This window comes from Pseudopipra pipra, chromosome 5 (assembly GCF_036250125.1).
Source record: "Pseudopipra pipra isolate bDixPip1 chromosome 5, bDixPip1.hap1, whole genome shotgun sequence".
NCBI classification, from domain to species: Eukaryota; Metazoa; Chordata; class Aves; order Passeriformes; family Pipridae; genus Pseudopipra; species Pseudopipra pipra.
The window spans coordinates 18,139,801-18,162,608 of record NC_087553.1 but is presented as its reverse complement, the minus strand read 5'-3'; the positions used below and the strand labels follow the sequence as shown (position 1 = coordinate 18,162,608).

The 22,808-nt window shown below is 42.6% G+C and overlaps 1 protein-coding gene across 4 annotated transcripts; it reads right to left on the bottom strand.

Moving 5' to 3' along the window:
- Positions 1-530: 530 nt before the first annotated feature.
- MKRN1 (makorin ring finger protein 1) lies at positions 531-21,551 on the bottom strand. Of its 4 annotated transcripts, XM_064654739.1 has the most exons (10): positions 21,347-21,531; positions 14,298-14,426; positions 11,123-11,191; positions 9,599-9,825; positions 6,692-6,832; positions 4,651-4,877; positions 3,952-4,166; positions 3,154-3,264; positions 2,565-2,703; positions 531-2,138 (listed from the first exon to the last, which is right to left on the bottom strand). In XM_064654739.1, exons 1-10 carry the CDS (start codon positions 21,514-21,516, stop codon positions 1,926-1,928), a joined length of 1,641 nt encoding a protein of 546 aa, XP_064510809.1. In that variant the 5' UTR covers positions 21,517-21,531; the 3' UTR covers positions 531-1,925. The 4 variants fall into 4 exon arrangements, with proteins under 4 accessions (XP_064510809.1, XP_064510812.1, XP_064510810.1 ...); XM_064654742.1 differs by lacking the exon at positions 6,692-6,832 and having other exon boundaries at positions 21,347-21,535; XM_064654740.1 differs by lacking the exon at positions 11,123-11,191.
- Positions 21,552-22,808: the final 1,257 nt, after the last annotated feature.

Below are 22,808 nucleotides of genomic sequence, written 5' to 3'. Positions count from 1 at the left end.
AAAGTTGTCTTATTCATATCCTTCAGCAACTAAATAAGTTTTTACTAGTTTACTTCCAACTTCATGTATTTCTGCAGAAAAATGCTTCTTTCTGAACACACATAGGCTTGTAGAAGCATGTGGAGTCAAAGGAAGTGGCCTGTAGCAGTCCTTGGGCTTGCTGTGCCAACATCATTACGACAGGAGACTATGGATAGAATATGTACTGCAACTGGGGCTTTGTTCAGGGCAAATAAAAGTAATACAATACTGCAAAAACTACTTCTGAGAAAGCAAGCCACATCTGTGCTCACTAATGGCCCTAGATATTCCTTCAACCTTTCCACTGCCTCAGCTGTCTGTGCAGAATGTGTTCCTTACATTACAGGCTCTTTGCTAGAAAAGTTGTAGCAATACTAAAATTCCATATTGAGAGTGACACAGTTCTGGAGGAGTTAAGAAAAAGTGACAAATGCCTTTATATTTACAGAAACACACAAAAATAATCAAGCTAAAAAACAGAAGCTTCAAACATAAAAGAACAGACTGACTTCTTGTTTAATTTTTTTGATTTTTTTTATTTGGGAAAAGTGCTTCTTACAAAAGGCAGCTGCAAAACAATACGTTATAGACCTCAGAACAATTTCTCATTCCATTTAAAAGTGAAAGGAGAGGCAGTCTAGGGGACAAGAGCAGCAGGAGAACAGATCACGGGGCATCCACAAGTCAATAAAAAACAGCAATAATGTAATGCAAGGTTAAAATTCCTGTGCCGGGGCTTTGGTGGCAAAGTAATTTCTCAATGCAAATTACAGCCAGAAACTGCATGACTGCCTTTGTAAGCAGTAAGTCACATAAACTGAACAGCTTTACCAGGCAACCTGCCTCACTCAGCTGCAGAGAGCACGTGAACCTCAGAGCAGCTGAGGGGAACAGTGATTTCCTAGCAAAGTTCACGGCTTAAGTGTTTACATGAAGTTCTAAAACTTACAGAGCGATAAAGCTAAAGGGTCCTCTCTGGTGTTCCTCTGACCCCACCTTGGCTAACCGGATTTCTGCTCCTGACAACCCTAACCATACACATGAAATAGAGCTGGTGTATTAGGGAGTGCTGTTTATCAAGTTAAGCGATAGTTAAGATCGTTGCCACAGACTGGGCTGAGACCACTAAACCGGTTTCATGTCCAGTTGGAGGCTACACTTCATGCACCAAGAGGGGATGAAAGATGGTTTTGTTATTTTTTAACTTACAGAGTCTCCCCATCCTTGAGGTCCAACTCCACATTTATCGGTATATACACATAGAGAGTTCTCCTTTCACAAAGACATTTTCCTTTCATGCTAAACACAGTAAAAACCCAGAACGTTCACACCTGGTTCTGGTTACACAGTAGTAATAGTAATGTGCAAGTAAACAGAGACCAAAATCACAAATGAAGACGTGTACATGAGGGGGCTGGAACGGAGCTGATGCCAGAAAGAGTATTTGTATCTGGCCTGAAATCAGAAGTAATGGTACAAAGACAGAAGAAGGGCCATCAGCCAATTTACATCCCCACTGCATGGCCACTGCTCATTTTTGTATCTGGGCTCTTCAAAATGAGTGTGGAAGTCCTGTAAACACTTTAACCCTGGAACTGGGTGAACTCTGTTGGGTACACAGATGAAGCAACAAACCTAAGCTAACTGTTTGACAGTTAAATTTATTTTTACAAAAACTAACATTTTAAAGATTTATTTCTTGTTATTTGTTTAAACAGAGGAAAAACAACACTCCTAGGGTGGGAGAGGAGGGGATGGGAAGAGACAGACCCTGGGTAAAAGTTATTACAACAGCACCTGGAATTGATCGGCCTGCCTAGGAGAAACACAGGCACTGCCACAACACCACAGGTAATAGCTACTGCCTGAAGCCAAGACAACAGTCCACACTCCACTGACAGGTGCTATAGATCCAAGTCATAATAATCTTCCAGCTCATCATGAAATAAGTCCCACTCGTCCTCGGAATCCGTTAGCTCATCGTCACCTCCTGCTGCCAACAGCATAAGCAACATCTCACCAAGCTCAAAGGTCACCACCTCATCCTCATCGGTTTCAAATGGATCACCATTCTCCCGCTCCTCGATGAACTCCCAGAACCGATTCCTCCGCTGGGCCTGCAAGCGGAACAGAAGCATTTCCCCAGGTGACCACATGGTACAAAGCAGGAGCCTTTCCAGAGGCTGGCAACGTTCAGCCCCTGGGGTACTTTCTGACAGGCAAGAAATCACAGTTCTCATTCAGGGAGATACTGACCTCCAGTACAATTTACTCTTACACACCCCTATTAATGCTAACCAATATTTCTACTTCAATATGTTGTAAGAAAGTTTTTCAAATTTAGTCTTTTCATCTTGGCCTCCAGCATTCACAAACTTCAGAGTACTGATTCCTTCAAATTCACCATTACAGAGGTCTATCAGAAGGGTGGGGGGGGAAGGAAAAAGTCAACATCTCCCTGTCCTCTTCTCAAGGCAGAAGACATAATGCACCCCCCTCTTGTGCTCTCTGTATCGAAAGAACAAACAAACAGCAGCACTGACCCGGTATCTACTTGATGTTCCCACTTTGGGTCTCTGTGGCTCCTCTTGGCGGCCATCAGGATATTCATGCTTATAAAAACAGTTCCCTCCAAATGGACAGCTTCCACGGCCTTCATCAAAGTACCTGCATGGCTTGTTGCTGGAAAGGAAAATATCGCAACCCTTACTGAGTGCAGACCCCAACTGGGACTTCAGAACTGCATTTACCTGTAGGTCCACAAGGATCTCAGGTACCAGGGGCCGAAGGTATTTTGTCAGTGTAAGACTAACGCACAGAAGTGATGTATTACACAACACGTTTGGGCCAATGCATGCAGAGGGACACTGATGGTTTGCAGTGCACGAGCTTGTACTGCCTTATGGCTACACCACCAGCATTTTGTGTATAGAAGGGAAAGACTGAGGTCAAAGAACACGGGAATAGCTTTGGGACTGTGTGGTTGCATGCATCTGCGGGCAGATAGGCAAAGATGCACTTCACACAAGGTGGTGGAAAGGAGGTGTGAGGGGGGCTTTACATCAACACCCTTCTCCATGTGTGCCTTTATCTCTGCAGTCTCAACTTGACAAAAGGCTGCATTGCTCATACCTCATTGCCTCCTTGTATTTCTGAATGAGTTTCTGCTTCTCTTCCTTCTCCTCCACCCAGTACTCACTTGGAATGACAAAGTTAGATGTGATCCGACATTCTGGGCAGGACCTGGGAAATGAACAGACTGTGCTGCAAAATTCCACATTACAGGGCGCTCTCCCTCCTATATAACAAGTCATGGCACATATCCATCTTTAAAGAGGTATTGCACTTGTATACTTGCTGTATGACCTTTTCAATCTACGTTCTCTTACACGAGGATAACCTAAACTCTCTTCAAGAACTCAACGGCAATGGCAGCTTGTCTCAGAAAAGCTTGAAAAAACACTTCACACGGACTCCTTTTTCTTTAGAATTAAATAAATTTATTTTGGTATGATTCCTGTATTTATTTGATTGGAAGTCTGTACTTTTTAGAACAGCCTTAGATGGAGTAATGTTTTGTCAACTAAGTGATGCTCCAGGGCAGTAATGAATTAAGCAGCATACATTCTGAACTGGTTAATCTGTTTCTAGATTCCTGTCTGAGTGTCCAAGACATAAACAGTAACCACTGGACAACATGCTACTAAATAAACAGTTATTTTCTACCATTGAGTTTAGCCAACTTAAAATGTATTAACCAAATCAGAGTGTAAATGTTATCCCCAACAATTATTTCACTTCCAAACTAAGTTAGTATGCATTAAGTGCAGTCTCTGTGCAGTCTGCATCTGGAAGTCTGTTGCAAGTTGTCACAAGTTACTAAGTTCTTCCATAGTAACAAAGCACAATCGAAATGGGAAAGTGCCTCACTTTATAATCTTGCTCTCAAATTGCTTAGCACTTCTCCACTTGCGGATGCACTTGAGACAGTAAGTGTGGCTGCAGTTGGAGAGGATCCCAAAGCGGCGCTCACTAGGATTAGCTTTCTCATACACCACCTCCATGCATATCCCGCACACCATGTCTTTACTACGCTGGACGGCAAAGGAAAGCTCCATGTCCTTCTCGTGAGCTTCAATGCAAGACTGAAAAGGAGAGACAAAGAAAACGACTACAGAGACAACTGTTCACCTGGTGAGGTCTAAGCAGGTTTTTAAACTCAGTTTTACTCTGCTGTTTTCCATACTGAATGGATTATGATTAAACTGAAAAAATCTTTATCCTCAAAATAAAATTTGCTCAGACGGGGAACAATCAGTTCAGAGTTCAAATTCCTTTTTCAGACTTTCCTTGTGAACATGAAAAGGCAATCTAAAAGACCATCCAGTTTTACTAGGCAAAGAAAAAAGCTTTAGGATCTTTAAGCAGACTGCTCTCCCAGCACAGATAAGGAAACCCAGCTGCTTTTGAGTAGGGCCATGACAGGAAACAGTCTAGTTTACAACCGGAATTTCATTCACTGCCTGACCTGCACACACCTTCAAATGGAAGGGATTAGTAACGAGTGATTGAGGAGAGCTAGGAAGAAATAACTTGGAGCTGTTTAACAGCAGACAGTTGTTTGCTTACCTTTATGTGCTGAGATCTCTGTGCAGCATCAATTGGATGCAAGACCTGCAGGCCACACATATCACACACATCCCCATGGATGTACACGCAGTTTTCTCCATAACGACACTCTCCTAATGCAGCGTAGGGGCACAGCTCCTTCTTTATCTCCACATCTGCTTGCTGCTTTTCATATTCTTCCTCAATCACCATTTCCTGCAAGGGTGCTTCAGCACAGAAAGGGGCAGCTGGGAACAGAATGAAAGACAGTAAGCAATACATTCGGATTTAGAGCACTGAGAGTAAAAACATTCAAGTTATCCAAAGAGAATAATAAAAACAACCAAGGTTCATTTCAGTCCAAGTTTCATGCACCCTCAATCTGAACTAACAGTTATTTTTCCCACTCCAGAAATTTCAAGACCAATTTCTTCATCCTTCAACCCAAGCAAGACTAAAGCTATCAAGGCTTCAGTGGTCAGGGTAGATCCATTTACAGGCTGAGTCCACACTAGAAAACTCTGAGTAGTCCTCAGCTTCTTAAATACATTGCTATACATATTCTGGTTCAGCAACAATTAAATAAAGGCTACAGATCTCTCTCTGCTTTTAGAATCAATTTCACATCAGCTAAATTTTTCACATCACCTAAAGCTAACAGTTTTTGTCCCCAGAAATTACACAGCTAATAAAGGGAGTAATAAAGGTGTATCCAGCATAATAAAATGCTAGTATGGGAACATCACATCAGCAGTTCCTTATGTGCAGGTTAATTAGCACGTTTGCTGTTCAGCATGAACAAACTTTCATTTGTAGACTCCCATGCATCTCTAGGAATTACACAGAAGTGGTTTTCATGCCTCTCAAACTAACTCAGTTCTACATATTTGCCAAAAAATCTATCCTAAACAGATATTGTCTATCACCCAGACAGATGAACCTAAGAAACTGAAGTTCAGGCTATTTTCACTGCATTCTAAGCTGGCCATCACTTTTGCAAAACCCTAAGTGAATTCCTGTACCTAATTCTAAATTGAATTGAAATCTGTATTGTTTCTCTTCCCCATTTAGACAGCTGCTGCTTAACACTTCTCCCTGCACCTCCTGAACACACCATTGTTTGGATCACCACGAGTCAAACAGGCCTTTTGAGATTATTACATAAGCAGGATGATCACTAAATTACAAGATAAAAGCAGTCAGTGTGAAATTGAGGATGTAATAAACATAAAGTATTATTATATTCAGAAAAAACACCAGTAAGAACAGCAGCTGGACTTCATTTACATAACCAGCTGTTACAAGAGTAACAAGTTATCCATGCTGTAAGAAAGCATAACTTTTAGAAGCTGTTCAAGTACTAGATTTGGAGAAGTTATCAGAAACTACCAGAAGCATACTTGGATCAGCTAAAGTGAAGGACAAACTCCTTCTCAAAATGAATCAGAGGCTGCACAATGGCAGTTTTCAACCCCATGGAGCAAAGAGATAAAATAGGCATGTATCAGTCTGTTAGTTTGGGGACATAGGTAAAGAAAAAGCAGGTCCCTGAGACCTCAGAGTTTTAGGGGATCAAGCAAATATTGAAGATTCGTGTAGGAAAAAATTAGCTCTCAAAATAAGATCAAGTCTGCTTCTTGAGCCATGTCTGACTGTAGCAGTCACTCACACCGATCTTGGACCAGTGTGTTCGTTAGAAACATGTGTTTCTAAAGCAGGTGTGTAATAGAACAATAAGTCACCTGCCAACCTGCTCACTTTTCAGTCAGAGATTCCCAACCAAAGCATGTTCATTACCTCTTCTTCCCCATGAGTTCTAGTGACCTAGCACCAAGAAAAGTAACAAGATATACTAGGCTCTACCTACTCTTCTGAGTAGCTCAGCATAATATGAAAATAGGTACATACTTCCTGAAATCCCACTTGCCCTCTCCCATTTGAAATCCACGGTCTTCACTTCCAAAAGAAGTAACAAAAATCACAACTACCATCCAGAATTTATTCCCTCAACTGCTGTATTTGCCAGTGTTTGTTTTAGTTAATGTTGTTACAGATTTTTTACCTAGTTGAGGGCCATGAAGATGATTAGAGGGATGGAACACCTCTCCTATGAGGAAAGGCTCAGAGAGCTGGGGTTGTTCAGCCTGGAGAAGAGAAGGCTCCGGGGTGACCTTATTGCGGCCTTCCAGTACCTGAAGGGGGCCTACAAGAAAGATGAAGATGGACTTTTTACAAGGGCATGTAACGATAAGACAAGGGGTAATGCTTTCAAACTGAAATTCAACCTGAAAGAAGGTGGGTTTAGATTAGAAATAGGAAGAAACTCTTTACTGCAAGGCTGGAACAGCATGCATATTTTCAGTATCAACTACAGTTTTGCTTCCTCTTTGAAAGCAAAATTAGAGACATTCAGAAGACTCCGCTGCCTCCGTAGTTACAAATCCAACATCACTCAGAGTAATATTCGCTCTCTATGATTCTGTCTGCTGTTTCCCAAACCACTGCTCTCCAGTAGGTGGACTCAATCCCCACCTTCTCACTGCCCACTTCCCAGTCAACAGGGTTAAATTCATGCTAGTGGAAAAACTGGTTTGTTACCTTCAATCCACACACCACCTGCTTCCACTCTGGGACACACTTTGTAGCATCAAATACATTCATCTTGTAGTACCAGGAAACAGCCACCTAATTCAGTGTTTCTTGTATTTCTGCCTTTCTACTCTTCCTCAATACTCCAGAACATGTAGCAGCAGTAGCTGCAGAACAAATATGGAAATGTGGCACATTTGTACAACAAATGAGTGAATATCCAAAGAATCACTGCTGGTACTGAAGTGAACTTCAAGATACCAGGTTTAGTCTCAAATCAGAGATTCATAGTAGAAGATAAGCATTACAGCCCAAGCTATGCATGGTTAAACTACCACCCCTGAATGTTCATCATTTGTAAGACAACTTAAAACACACAGGCTTCTGGCTAACCTTGACAAATAAGTTCCATTTTAAAGTTACTAAGCATCTGTACATTTCTCTAGGCATTTGACAAGAATAATCTGTAAGACTTTACACTGTAGGACATACTGCATACATCTACCTGATCACTACAGCAAGGTTCTTCATTTCTGTAGCTTCAAAAAGACAGTGGCTTCAGAACAGTAAAGCTTTTTCAAACACAGCTTTTAACAAGTCACCATGGGAATTAGCATCACGGCACTGTTCAGAACAGAAACGGCTGAGTATGTTTGTACATTAAAATACATCAAATTTGAAAGGATATAAAACAGAATTTGCAACAAGATTCAGAGAAGAGAATGTTATTTAACTTAATCTGGCACAAGTTTCCATGAAAAATGAGCCTGACCCTTAGAAAAAGAAACTGTTTCAGTTAAACTAAGTTGACAGTATAATGAAAAATTCATACACTTCAGGAATTCCAGAGAAAACACCAGCTCTTCCTTAAGGAATAGGTGTATTTAAAAGATCTCTGGCTGTTCAAACTTGCAATCAATTGATTCCAGTGGAGGGCCACCCAGCCATTAATGAGGCTGAAGCCCAAGAAGAGAGACTGACTCTTGTCAGATGTGCACAGGACAAGCGGCAGAAGGCAAGCTGAGGCAGAGAAAAATCCAATTACATACTAGGAAAGAGGTTTTCCCTGTGAAAGAAGTCAAACACTGCAAAGGATGCCCAGAGCTTATGGCACTTTGAACATCTCCAAGGATGGAGATTCAACTAAACAAAGCCCCCGGCAACCCTGGAGCAGGAAATGAACCAGATGAAATCCAGAGGTTCTTTCCAACCTAAACTATTCTATTCTGGTTGAAAGAGTATAACAAAAAAAAAAGGGATCCTTTGTGTCAACAAGCACAGAAGCTGTATCTTTTTTGACTGTAAGGTGACACACTAACAGGTAGCAGTCAAGTTTTTCTTCCTTTGGGATATGCTGAAGTCACACATTCATCAAACAACTCCATAATCAAACATCTCAACAACACTAGCAAACTGTTTGTGTCACTTGGTCATTCCTTTCCTCTTCACTCTCCTCAAACCAGATCACAGCAGGCTGTAAGCAGCACCCTGGAACACTGAGAGGTAGTTCTCTTTTCAGATCTGAGAATCTGAGTAGTGCTGTGGAGACAAAGTAGCATATATTTTGAGCACTGTATGGCAACTTTGAACTCTTCTGGACATAAGGTGTCCATTTTGAACTCACACAGTAATTTAAATACTCAGGGCCTTCAGTATTAGAGAGCCAAACTGAAATGATTTTTGAGTAAACACCTTCAGCCTGCTTTTCACTTAAAATTTAAGACTTTGTACTACCTTTCTGCAGGGAAAGCAGATGACAATTATGCTACTCAAACTGTCTGGTCCCATATGATGAGCTTCTTCAGTCTCATTCTCGTCATGGTCTGTCACAGTAATAGCAAGTTCAGTCTCAGAAAGGTAACTAGAATAATTCATTTTCGGCCTCTGGCCTGAACTGCCATGGATGCATGAAAGCAAACATTAGGCTTCAATTCATTCCACAGGAATCTGTACCTCCACTGAAAAACCTTTAAAAGATTGCAAAAACACCCTGAAACAAGCCAACTGGCCCAAAACACAAAGGCAGCAGATTATCTTCCCAGAGTAGTGATATTAATTGCATCACCAATATTTTCTTCTCCAATCACATATGCAAACTAAACCTGACAGAAAGAGACCCCCCAAGTCATTCAGAGGCACAGCACAGCAAACACAGTCAAACAGAGACTGTCAAAGTACACCCAGTTTCAAACAACAGTAACAACTGATGCGGAACAGTCAGTCCAACTTCAAGACATTGGAAAACTCAAGCTCACTTGAAGGGGTTAATAAATATGAATAGCTGTACCCAAAAGCATTAAGATAAATGCACTACATGTGCAATTATTTACAAACTGTTGACCCATGATGGAAATCCACTGCTATCCCATGATCAGCTTACCACGTCCACAGTACGGCTGCCCAGGGACAAACTCCACAGCATTCACCCAGTCTTCAGCACCTACTCCTGCAGCTGCCAGATCCGTGTTTTCATCTTCTATCTCAGCAATAAATTCTTCAACTGTTTCAGGGAGCGGTGCGAAGTCTGAGGACACCGAGGGATAGATTTCTGCATCTGGATTCACATCTGCCACTTCTTCCTGTATTAGTGGCTTGGTATGTTCATACCTAAAAAGACAAACATCATCACGTCAACTTTTCATAAAAAATACTTTTGTAGAGCAGACCAATGTACTGGAAATAAACTGATGAAGATGTGAACATGCTGTTTGGAAGGAGGACCTAGAAATGGCTTGAAAGAGAAAGTCACTTATGACCCTTTATAAAGACATGCTTCCACTTGTGTAATCTGTCAGCACTGCTTAAGGAAACGGAAGGAACTCATGATTTTAGAGAAAATGGAGCAGCATAACACAATTTTTACTTAATTTACTGTCTGTGCCCATGGAGAAAAGCATCTCCCGGCATAACTACAGGCACCTAGCCCAGCTTTATGCTGTTCCAGGTCCCTGCAGCCCCCCAGCCAGGGGCTGGGAGGGGGCCAGAGGCCCCAAGGGGCTTAGAGCCCCTTCCTCGTGGCTCACAACATGGCCACCTCTTCTACAACAACCCAAACTACAACTCTTCTCTTCCGGTCTGGTTGTGATATGTTTACATTTCTGCAGGAGCGCCCATTGGGCAGAACTTCAAAACTTCCAAGGGTTTCCACCCCTTGGGGTCTACCACTTTTCTCAGCCCTCTGGGGGAAAACAAGGTTCAAACCACGACATTTACACAGACAGAACTTCAATTATGTCTACAACTGGTCAGATACCTACTGTGCATATGCAGTACTGCTGAATGAGAAAAATTAGTTCATTCAGCTTTACTTCAGAGAACCCCACCAACATAAACGATTCTTTTCCTGTGTCTGAGCATGTTGTGTCATTCAGATTTTACACTGAATTTTAGTATTTATTTCTAATGCCTCTTTCAACTCACTGTGGAAAATGATGCTCAGAACACTTTGATCCCTACCACCCACAAACAGGAAAGCACCATTACCCTCAAAAATCTGTCTTCTAGCAACTAGCAGACTACACGGGGAAAATAAATTACAAGTGTACCTTTGAAGTCTTGGATATTTGCTGCCTAATTTCAAGGACAACAGGAGGGAATTTTTTGAGATCATACAAAAGTTTTAAGTGACTGTGATTAATTTACCTTTTGTCAGATTGAAAACACCAAAGTGTCACAGTTCTTGCACATTAAAGAGTTGCTCCCAACCAAATGTCAGCTTTGAAATCCTAATCCTATGAAGCCCAAATTTAAAAGCCAAGCCTTCAGTCCTCTACATCAGTGGCCTCCAAAGTGCATGCACCCTATGAGGTGTGCAAGACAAACCACTGGGGTGCAGGAAGAGAATACCAGAACTTTTTGTAATTTTTTTCCCCCTTAAAAAAGAAAGTATTAATATTTAACATACAGGTTGACAGCAGTGTCCTCACTCAGCCCATATGTCAGAGGGTCCCACGTGTGGTATGTACGAGGTGCCCTGCAAGAGCAGGTGTTCCATCACCCAGTGGGGCTGACAGTGGCACTGCCCCTCATTCACTCACTTTCAGCATATTGCAACACATTGCAGTTTGCTTGTGCCCACTTAAATGGACTGACAGATGATATTATCTTGTTTTACCTAAAGTAACCCTGACAAAGAGAACAAGTGCCTTGAAAAGATTCCCCCAACTGTGTACTGACGACAGTTCTGATAACGTGAGCAAAAGCAAACAAGAAAATGTCAGAGCTAGCACTTCTACTCCTACTACTGCAAGCTCTTCATCAGCCACTCTACAAAGCAAAAACAATGCCAGCCTATTCAGCTCTGACAAGAATTTGGGGGGAGGGGGAGCACAAAATAAATCAAGATTACCAAGAAGGCAATTTGAAACAAGGATTTACATCCACTGTTATTAACAAAGAACCTTGCCCTCAGTGTATACTGTACCTTGAGATATTAGCTAATGATAGCACAAAGCTATCTCAGTTAGCAAGACACTGAAAATCTGAACATCCAGAACATGAAGACAAACCTCTACAATTTTTTCCCACGACATTTCAAGTCATACCATACTCAACCCAGTGCTTCAGAGAACTTTTCATGAAAGTGTTTAAAAGCCTCTTCTGAGGCTTGTTACATAACAATGAAAAACAAAAAGCCACATACCACTGGACCACTTGTTCTTCCTACTGTGGTAAAAATGACTGAAACTACATATGGAAAACAATATGGTGACAAAGTAAAACACGTTCCTTTGTCAGCAAATACTGTTGGGAAACATACAGAAAACACTGCTAGAGATCTGAAGAAACAAGTACTAGAACTAGTGTGAGGAGTTTGTTGTACAGGAAGAAAGTACAGATGTTTCTCACATGTCTCAGCTTATACTTGTTAGATTCTGTTTCAATAATAAAATACATGAAGAACTACTTTTTGTGAGACACCAAAGAAAAGATGTACCAGAAGAGAAACAATTTCAACAGTAAATGACTACTTTAATAAAAATAATGCTTTATGGGAAAACTGCAAGTGAAATCACTGAAGGAGCACCTGCTCTGACCAGAATAAACGATTCCAGGGTAAGGTTCCAGAGATAACACCACACCAGAAATTCATTCACCGCCTCATTCATAGGTAAGGTATTGTAGCAAAGATGGATCCAGAAGCACCCAAGAACTAAAGAACGCCATCAATATAGTCAATTTTGTAAAAACAAGACCTTTAAATAGTCAAACATTTACAACAGTTAAGAGTTGCAGAGGCACCATAAAAATCTTTTCTACCACACAGATGTTTGCTGATTATCTCGTGGTAAAGCAGTTAAAAATTGATGACTCAAGGATGAGTTATGTATGTTTACTTCACAAAGACAAGTGGTCCAAATTTGTGACCTTTTCCGTGATGACAAGTCGCTATTAGTAATAAGCTACTGAGCAGATATTAAAAAAAAAAAAACAAACCCAAAACCAAATACACTCAAAGTGCCCCTTCAAGGCAAAGACATTCTAAGAACAGGTAACTGCTCTTCAAAAGAAACTTGTGGTATGCAGACAACATTTTGAAAATGAAATATTTCCATCACTATACAATTTTATTGGCAAAAACTATGCAAGTGTGTCAACTCCAAAAAAAACTTCCATATCTTGTATACTTAAAGCTTGGAAACAATTCTCTAACATGTTTAAAAATTTTCCAAACTCAGAGTTCCTGTGCATTTTGAACCCATTTGCTAAAAATATAACAATGCAACACCTTCCAGCTAATCTGTAAGAACAGCTGATTGACATCAGGGAAAATGGAAATTTACCAGCTAAATTTATCACACATTAGTAAGTGCAGCCAACAATACACTTCCTCTGGGATCCGCGTATCTCTGGGAAAGATCTTTTTCAGTTCTGACAGCCATTAAAACCAAGGAGTGAAAAAAACTGAACTTCAAATGGGACCTTCAAATAACTATTACAAAGTGTTAAACTGAGATTTTAGAAAACAGTGAGTCCCACTGAATCAACATTACTGTCAGTAAAAAAATATTATTACTAATAAGGCTTTTAGTGACAGCAACAATAGTTTTGGACTGTTTATAAAATTTTTATTAAATATTGTTTATTTCACCTTTAATACATCCTTTCTTAAATTCTGATTTGTGTGTATGTTTTATAATGTACATAACATTAGCACAACAGCATATACATATAAACTATAAATTAATATGTATGTTGGTGGGAGCTCAGAAGTTTTTCACTGATGGAGGCATGATCCAAAGCTTGGAGACCATGATCTACATGATCAAGAAAGCAACACTGGCACACAGAAGGTTACAGGGAGGCTTTTTTTGTTCTCTTTCTTATACATACGTGAAAGCAAAGCTAACTATGAACTACCATATTAAATCATGATGCAAATATTTAGTCATTCATTAGAACTGCAATAAGACAGAATGTTAAAACTTCTGATAAACTTCAGTAAAATCAATGTATGATGAAACAAACACCCCTAGGCCTTTGTAAAGCTTTGCTCCACTAGGAGAGTATCAGTTTCCTTTCTTCACGGTTGATTTTTTTTTAATAATTTCAGGGGTACAGTTTAATTCATACTATGTTTTCATAATGTACAACTATTTTGTACAGGCAGCATTTTAGTACTTACATGACAAACTCCAATTACTTTTCCAAGATGGCAGTTCAAGTGTCAGAGTACCAAATCCTCAAGAGATAAATGATACCAGGGAAAAAAAATTCTTACCTGTTCAGCTTTTATTGTCACTTAACAAATGTAACTCAGTTTTATCCACTCAACTAGTCTGAATGTAGTCTCAGATTTCAACTAATCTACTCACATTATTAATAAACAAGTAAACCCCACATCTTGACAACTATTACTTTTACAAAAACAAGGTCTCACCTTCACTCACTTATTTGCATAGCAAAGCAAACACTGCTACTTAGCAAGAGAACAGAGTATGTGAAAAGCTATTTTTTTAAATTTCTGAAGTTGCAATGAAAAAAGGAGAACACTAAGATTCACTGGCGTTCTGTGAGCTCTCTACTCAGGGATTCAGAGTGAAAGGACTGCTGCAGGAGGGTCAAGAGCATTTCCTTACCTGCAATGATCTCCATAAGCGCAGCATCCTCGCTGGTAATACCTGCACACCATGGCAGACTGACTCGTGGAGAGGTCATGGGAGTAGCGGCAGTTGTCTCCTTCCTTGCAAACTCCATGCATGAAGTATCTGCAAGACAAAAGATTACTGTGAATTAAGGAGAAGCACTGAAGTTGCAAACAAAGTATTTGGATGATTTTGTTATTCTGTAAATCAAGGTATGCTCAATTAAGAGCAGCACTAAAGACTCGTGGGACCCTGCTCCAGTATAAACATAAAAATAAGAACATCTGAGAAAAGAGGAAGCCTCAGCTATTCCACTGAATTGCACAGCACATTTAGGGACCTGCCCTTACAAAAGCCTGAAAAAACCCTGTAAAGCAAACAGTTATCCTGGGCCATGACACAGAGGAAAGAGTCTTGGACAAAGTTTTTACTTGTAGTTCCTGTGTTCTGATACAAGCAAAAACCTTAGAGAATCCCACCACCAAATCAAAGAATCAAAACCAGACACACCCTAAACAAAATGCCTGAGGGATAAAATCTATTCTGAATTCATAAATAATTCAATCAAAAGTGAATTTCCTCTCCAAGAATGCAAATCATGTTTGTGATGGATAATTACATCTGACAAAACACACGCATTGATTCCTGCAATAGGAGCCAAATAATCAGTTGAAGCACCCTGCTTCAATACTGTGCTGCCTGTCTTGAAAGATTTGGATAGTTTCAAAGCTTTTGAAGACAGTTTGCTACATTTTAGCATGTCCAGTAGCACAAGCTTAATCTTCAATTCAGTTGTTCAAGAAAACAAAACAGTCGTTTTCAATTTTAATTTTTTTAATTTTAACCTAGAAGACTCAAGTTTCTTGAAACAAAAAGCACTGTAACTATTCAGATTCAGTATGTTCACATCAAAACTACAACTAAAAATACCAGTTCAAGTACATCTTTCCCAATCCACATAAAAGTATTAGTCAAGAAAAAAAAAAAGAAAAAAAATGAAAAGAAAAAAAAAAGTCAAAACCTATGTTGGAGGTAATTATGTTTACCAACACTTCAGTTGAGAAAGAAGCAGTATTGGTCCCCAGACACCAACTAAGTTGCAAACTCTGAACTCATTGGAAATAGGAAGACCTCGTAAACAAGAAAATTTGTGAGGATTTAGGTTACACACAAAACACCACTTGAAGAAAGACTGAGAAGCAGATTATGCCCTTCTAAGCCCATACTGCTGCTGAATGGGGCAGTCCTGCCCTCCTCCTATTGCACTTCCACCATTTTGCACAGCCAGCAGAACCAGGTCCTCCAACCAGCTGACTACACCGCCACACAGCCAGCACAGGAGAGAGGGATCATCTTTCAGCAGCCCAAACCAAGATTCAGTCAGCTCTTCATAAAATAGTACATTCAGCTGATATTCCTAAACAGGAAAGGTGACAAGTTGTTGAACTGCAAAAGCATCTCTGCACAACTATTTAGTCCAATATATTTTTAGGAAGTCAGATAAGACCAAGTGAATAATTCACCAAATGACATTTGCAATCTAGTATTAGGGAAGATATTAAAACCTGGGGTTGAGTTTTAAGAGATGCACAATACCAGTGTGTATTCAACGTACTAAGGCAAAAAATCTGGTTTTACAGACCACCAGCTGACAATTGCCATCAGGCTGCAATTCACCCTCAAAATCCCCTGCCTGGACACTGTAGTCACGTATTTATTAGGTAAGAAATGTGGCCCTGCATAAAAAATAAGCAGTTCAAGACCAAGGTGAAGCTCTGCAGGGTCAAGTGGCAGCACAAACTGCCAGCACACACCAGGAACAGGGTGCTGCAAAAACAGAACAATACCCAGCCTTGCACTCTCTGCTGTGAACAAAAAACACACGACACCCCCCACCAACCACCAAACCCTCACCCACCCACCCACCAACAAAATATCATAACCCACCCACAAACAAAGTCACTTCAAAAGAAAAGAAAAACAACCCAACTACCCATGAACTCACAGAACCAGAACATAACTGGAATTTCTGGCTTGCTTGCTTTTAAGAAATGGGAGACAGACCAATAGGGTAAAAAAAATAATTCAGGTTGTTTAGTGTTTGTTCTTTAACAAGTGTTATCTCCACCCTTTGCTGATTTCTACACAGCATTGCTTCCCCCATGTGTTGGGGCAGCAACTTCATAGCCACCTGCTGACTCAGACCAGGAAATGGCTGCAGATGGAACGTGACATTCCTTTCACTGCCCCCATGGTTATTTTTAATCTAGATCAGATCACTGCCCAGCCACACTGCTCCTTAAGCCAACAAAGTGTTGGGACAGCACTACAGCCCAAATAAGTGACTAAGAGAAAGGCACCAGTCTGAAGTGAGGACATCTGATAGAAACTACTTGGTCAACATGACTTATCCTAAGTATATAAGCCTCAAAATTAGACTCTCCCACTGCTGCTCAGACAGAGGAAATGGAGCTCCAAGTCTTTTTCTTTCTTTCCCAGTTTAGGTTAGGAAATCCTCCGCAAATACAGACTCTGTATAATTCTGAAAGTTGTCACAATTCATTATAGAGAAACGGTAGGATATAAGGAAAAAGACCAAATGTAAAACGCTCCCAAGTTCAATTTAATTCACACATCACTTTTTAAGGTCTTCAATCCTAAACAGCAAATCCAGCATCATGTGAACAAGAAGGCTGGAGTGGGAGGGGAGAAAAATGTATTTCTCCAAGGATTACACCAACTTCCTCCACAACCCTCCCCCTTACCAAGAGGTAAGATTTTTACTGTAAGGTCACAAAGAATTTAAGACTTTACATATCAAATTGCAGCATTTGGCTAAAACATGCTTTAGTCACGTCAAGAAACAAACAAAGTGCATTATTTTGGTGGAAAAGGTAACAAAACTTATTTTGGAGAGCATCTTTATACACACAGATTATTAAATTTAACTCTACACAACAGCAATACCAGCCTCTTCATTCTTGTTATAGCAAAAAAAGCATCCTTAAAACTGAGAGACAGATGAGTTATCTGCCTCACTCAGTGACACATAGAAGGATATTTGAAACTTGCATTTGGTCAGGTAGTCAGAGAACACATGTAATTTCATCTGAAAAAGTAAAATTAGATCAAGACGAGTATATAACTGGATTTTCTCTGAGTCTCTGTGATGCTGTCATCCAAAAAGCAATTATTCTGGCAGCAGTGCTCTCTGCCTTTCCTATTCAAATATACAAGCATAACTTGGTTAAGCTGCATAGGGAACCTACCACAGAACTCACCAGAGTCCAAGCCCAGATCATCTCCCCTGTTCAGTTCACTGCGTGACTGTACAAAACACAAGTGACACCAACAAACAGAACAGAAGAATTTTCAACACACGGCTAGTTACAAATGCCTTGATCAAAACAACATATCCTTATATCGATATGCAATGCTTCTTTCCATAGCTTTTGAAGTTTACAATGGGTTTCCTTATTCACATGGGGCTTGTTCTTTACTTCATGTTTCTACTTTCAGGTAATGCTGTTTTGTTTATCAAACTACTGGTTTTGCTAAATTAGAATGTCACACCCAACAGCAAACCCCGTTCAAACCCCAACCCATGGCTGTGCCTAGCAGACAGGGATCCTCAGATAACAGCCAACTGCAGCCATTAGCTTCTTCAGGTGCCATAAAGAGATTGGGAATTCTCAGGGAAGAAGGGAGCAAGGAAGAGGCTAAGCATGCTGATCTAGCACAGCATTCAGCCATATTAGTGGCTGATGACATTCTACTTGAGTTAGTAACCTTAAGAAAAAGGGAAAAAAAAGTTGGTCTTAATAGCACTGAGCTCCTTGTCCCTTTTTCTCCATAACCTCCTTTGGCAAGACGTTATCAGGAGATCCAGAACAGAGCAGCAACAGAAGGAATAATACAGGCAGGTTTGTGCCCCACATCTTATCCCTGGTGCTGCACTGAACTAAGGCATTAATTGACTACTGCACATTCTTTGTATGAAAAGACAGATAAATACCTGACCTAGGTTTTCAGAAAGAACAGCAAAGGTACAAACGTGTAGACAGCTCTCAAAAGACACCAATTAGTTGCTAAGGGTTTTATTTACATTCAGTTATTAAACAAACAAGTGAAATGTAATCTATTAACATCAACTTGATGACTTTTAACATGACATCTGGAAAACACAAGTATCTGGAGCAAACAGTGCCAAGACTATGGAAAAATAGGTTTGCTATACCACTACTCCATAAAACCATGTATCCATCTCAACTGAAGGACTGAGAAACTTGGCAAGGATCACCATTCTTTTCCTTATTTCAGAGACAGCAATAAGAAAAAGATCAGAATATTAAACTAGTTCTGAATAGTTCTGCTATTTGTTCCAGATTAAAAATATTATAAATTATTACAAAGCACAAGAGCCCTGAAAACAGCTAAATCACAGAAGTAATATTAGAAAACTATTTTCCATCATCTCTTAGGGAATATGATGATTTCCTATATTTCACTGTGAGACTTCTAAACTTTAGGTGCAAGAAAAGCAGAAGGGTAACATCAGCACAGCTATGTCGAGGAGAAATCGAAGTCCTTCATCTTAGTCACTGTGTCTCCCACTCTGAGATATTAATCATCCATCCCAAGGATATCACACTGGCACATTAAAACTCATTAGCCAACCTATTTATCATATCAGGTATTCAAAGGAGCAGCAAGCACTTATGCTACTAATTTTAAACCTCCCAGTTCCAATGGAACAGCAGTATTCCTCTAGCAGCCATGAAGTGCTAACCCATTTATACTGAAGGGACCACTGGCTCCCAGAAGTTTTTCAGGCAGCATTTACTGTCACCCTTATGATGGTTCAAGTAAAAAAGCCTGTGAACAAACAGAATTGTGCAGTGTTACTCAGACAGAAACTGCTGTACCTCCCACACTAAAAATGTGCATTTTGAAACTTAACCCCTTCATATTACTGTTAAATCCTCAAGCTCATTTATAAAGGTAAAACAAGATTTAATAATAAGAAAAATATCTTCTTGAATATGAATACATCCTACTGAAACCAAACTTAGAAACCCAAAATTCTTATTACACATTCCCAGAAGGCCAAGTCAAAATTTCACTTTAAAGTCTGAGGAAAGCTATTCTGCCTACAACTGGAACAGCCCTGTAAAAATTAATAAAGCAGGCAATGGGATAACTAGCAGGATTAGTCAAAGAGAACAAAAAATGGAGATGTTCATCAGATCGTCAGCCAAGATCTCATTGTTTAAGCTCACATTAAAGCACATTAACCATTACAAAAGAGTAGCTTTAGCTTCCTGCTAGTCCAGAGTGTTTGTAACTAAATATATTCCCTAGACAGACTGACTGCACTGCAGGACCCTGATGAACTTGACTGCTTCTGTACTAGGGCAGTTACTGTCTTCAATAAATCGATCCTGCATCTATACCTGTCTATAGCCGTCCCACAAATCCAATTTGGCTAATTCAGCCTTTCAATCTCCAGAAATTACGAGGCAATCTATACAGAAGGAGCACTGACCTTGCCTCGCTCGTAAAGCTGAGCTAAGCACGGGCCCCGGCCACTTCCTCCTCACGTTTAAGTGCCCGGCATCAAACATTAACCCGGGGCTCGCCGGAGGAGCTCTCTGCAGGAGCGCTCCGAGAGCGCTGACAGACGGTACTTCCCAAAGGGAACCAGTTAGTAGGGCATTAGCCAAAATAAATGTCGAATAGGGACGTTTTAAACAGGGCACACTGAGCAGCACAGTGAAGGGACACAGCAAGCAAGCTCCTGCCAAAGCCAAGCAGCGGCTCTTCATGCTGCTGCTGCAACCTGCAATCGGCACAAATATAAAAAGAAAATGCAGGACAGATATAGAGCTGAAGCAAGATCTGGAGCCTCTTCCTTTCTGCCCAAGAGATGTTCCTTTTTACTTCCAAGTGACTCGGAATGTACTTGCTCAGAAACTTATTCGGGCTAAAAGTAATTTAAAATTATTATTTTTATTTTTCTTTATTTAAAAATAAAATTGAAAAAAAAATCAGGACATACTCCTCGATGTTAATCTTGGATTACCATTTGCTTTCATACAAACTAATATGTCTGCATTCACAAAACTGTTTTAAATTCCTTTCTGCCTGCCAACAGACCAGCAGCGTAGATTTAAAAATAGTCCATCTGGCAAGCTTTAAAACACGCAGCACGGCTTGCATAACCCCATACAGAAGATTTATCAGAAATACGGTTTAAGGGAAAACGCCGATAGGAAATGACGCAGCACCTCGGTGTGACACGGGCAGCAGCGCTTCTCGCCTCCTGCAGCCTGCCCTGACTTATTCCTGCTCTCCTCTTTAATAACTAATTGTCGCTGCATCAATCGGGAATTCGTTTCCAATTTTAAATGTGGACTGAAACGCACAAGCGCTCGAATTACTTCGCATTTCCTGCTCTGTCGCGCTTTGCGGGACGCGGCTGCAGCACTTCCTTCCCTTTCCTTTCCTTTCCGGCCGCCCTTCGCGCCGGGCGCTGCGGGGCCGTTCGCACACAATGAACAGCAGCCCGCGGCTCCTCGCAAGGCGCCGGCAGCGCCTCCAAACCGCCCCGGGCGCGGCGCGGCCCCAGAAACAAACCCTATTCCGCGGGTCGGGGCCAGGACCGCACCGCCCCCACCGGCGGGCCCGGAGCCGCGGCCGCGCCGCCTCCCGCGGGAGCCCCGCCCGGGGTCGGTGGCGGGTCCGGTCGGTGCCGGCGCGGCCGCAGCCCCGGCCAGGCCGCGGGGCCCGTTCGCCGGCCGCGGGGGCGCGCGCGGGGCGGGGCGGGGCCGGGAGCGCGCCCCCGCGGGCGGGCGCGCGCCGCGCGTACGTGACCGTGGGGGGAGGGGGGGGGTTAAAGGGGCAAGGGGGGGGGAAGCGGCGGCAACGAGGGAAAAGCTCCTGCGGGGGGAAAAGAAGGGAAAAGAAGGATAGGGAAGGGAAGGACAGGGAAGGGCGGCCGCGCCCGCCCCCCCCGCCCGCCCCGCCGCGGACACGGCGCGTACCTGCAGGTGACCTGCTTGGTCCAGCCGCCTCCCCCCGGCCCCGCGGAGGGCGGCGGCACGGCCGCGAAGTCGAAGGCGGCGGCCGCCGCTCCCGCAGCCGCCGCGGGCGCGCCCAGAGCCGCGGCCGCCGCACCCGCCGTTGTCTCCAGCGCCGCCACCGCCTCCGCCATTTCTGTTTATCCCGCACGGCGGCGGCAGCGCCGGAAGTTCCGGGAGGGGAGCCTTCCGGCCTGGGGGCGGAGCGCGCCGAGGCCCCGCCCCCTCCCTCCTGAGCGGCGGCTCCCATTGGCCGAGCGGGGCGCGCGGGCGGGAGCGCGCGGGGCGCGGCCAGGCCGGTGCTGCCCCCGCGCGGCCGCAGAGACCCGCGCGCGCCCCCGCGGCGCCGGCGGTAGCGCCCCTGACGCTGCCCCGCGCCCGGGCCTCGCCCCGCCCGGCAGAATCAGCGCCGGGAAAGGGCTTTTTCCCGGGGGCAGCAACACGGAACGGCGACATGGCGCCGGCCGGGAGGTGGGGGAGCAAAACGGGTCAGTGGCGCCTCAAAAGCCCGACCCGAAAGTCAGCACTGAGCCACCCCGTGCTGCGCTTTTGGGCTGAGAGACATCGCCTCCTCCTGCCGTAATATCTCCCTCATGGGGATATTCAAGAACCATCTGCACGCAATCCCGTGCCACGTGCTCCAGGACGACCCGGCTGGAGCAGGGAGGTTGGACTGGATGTCCCGCCGTGGTCCCTCCCGACCTCACTGGCTCTGTAATAAATCCTGGTTGTGAAACTCCTGCTTGCCCAATCCACATCATGTCCTTGGCTTCTCACTGACAGGAGTCTTGAGCCAAGCACTAAACACACCCCAAAAAGACAGTGACAAGCAGGGGTGCAGGGGGAAGTCTGTACGAGCAGTGTTACTAGTGTTCTGCCTCCCTACTTAAAAATACATTAAGAAATCAAACATATCCAAGCCATCAATCACTCTAGAAAATACTGAAATGAACCCTTTGCTCTAAAAATAGGCAGTAGAACACCATCCTAAGATGACCAGACTTTAGGAAGTGCACTAGACAGGAGAGAAGAGGTAAATCTGTTCTCAGGTTGCCTTGAAACAATGACTTGAGTGCCATCGAAGGACCTAAGGAATGAGGCAATGCGAATGCTGGCATTTTCTGGTATATGCAGAGTCCAGACCTGGGCAAACACAACTCTGAATTAAGAGGTGAAATATACATATCAATGTTAAGAGACTTCAAATCAGGGTACAGGTATGCATTTAAAAAAAAAAAAAGGCTTGTTAGGAGCTGAGCTACATAGGATTCAGGTCTGGGCACAGAGATGTCCAGTTCTTGGAATGAACATGATTGTATAAGACCAGCCTTTAACTCTGGATCCCTTTCCCCACCCACGACGTGGGGGAGCCCAGTTCTAGTTCCATCTCCATCTGAAGAACCATTCCGACGTCTTGAGGGATGGG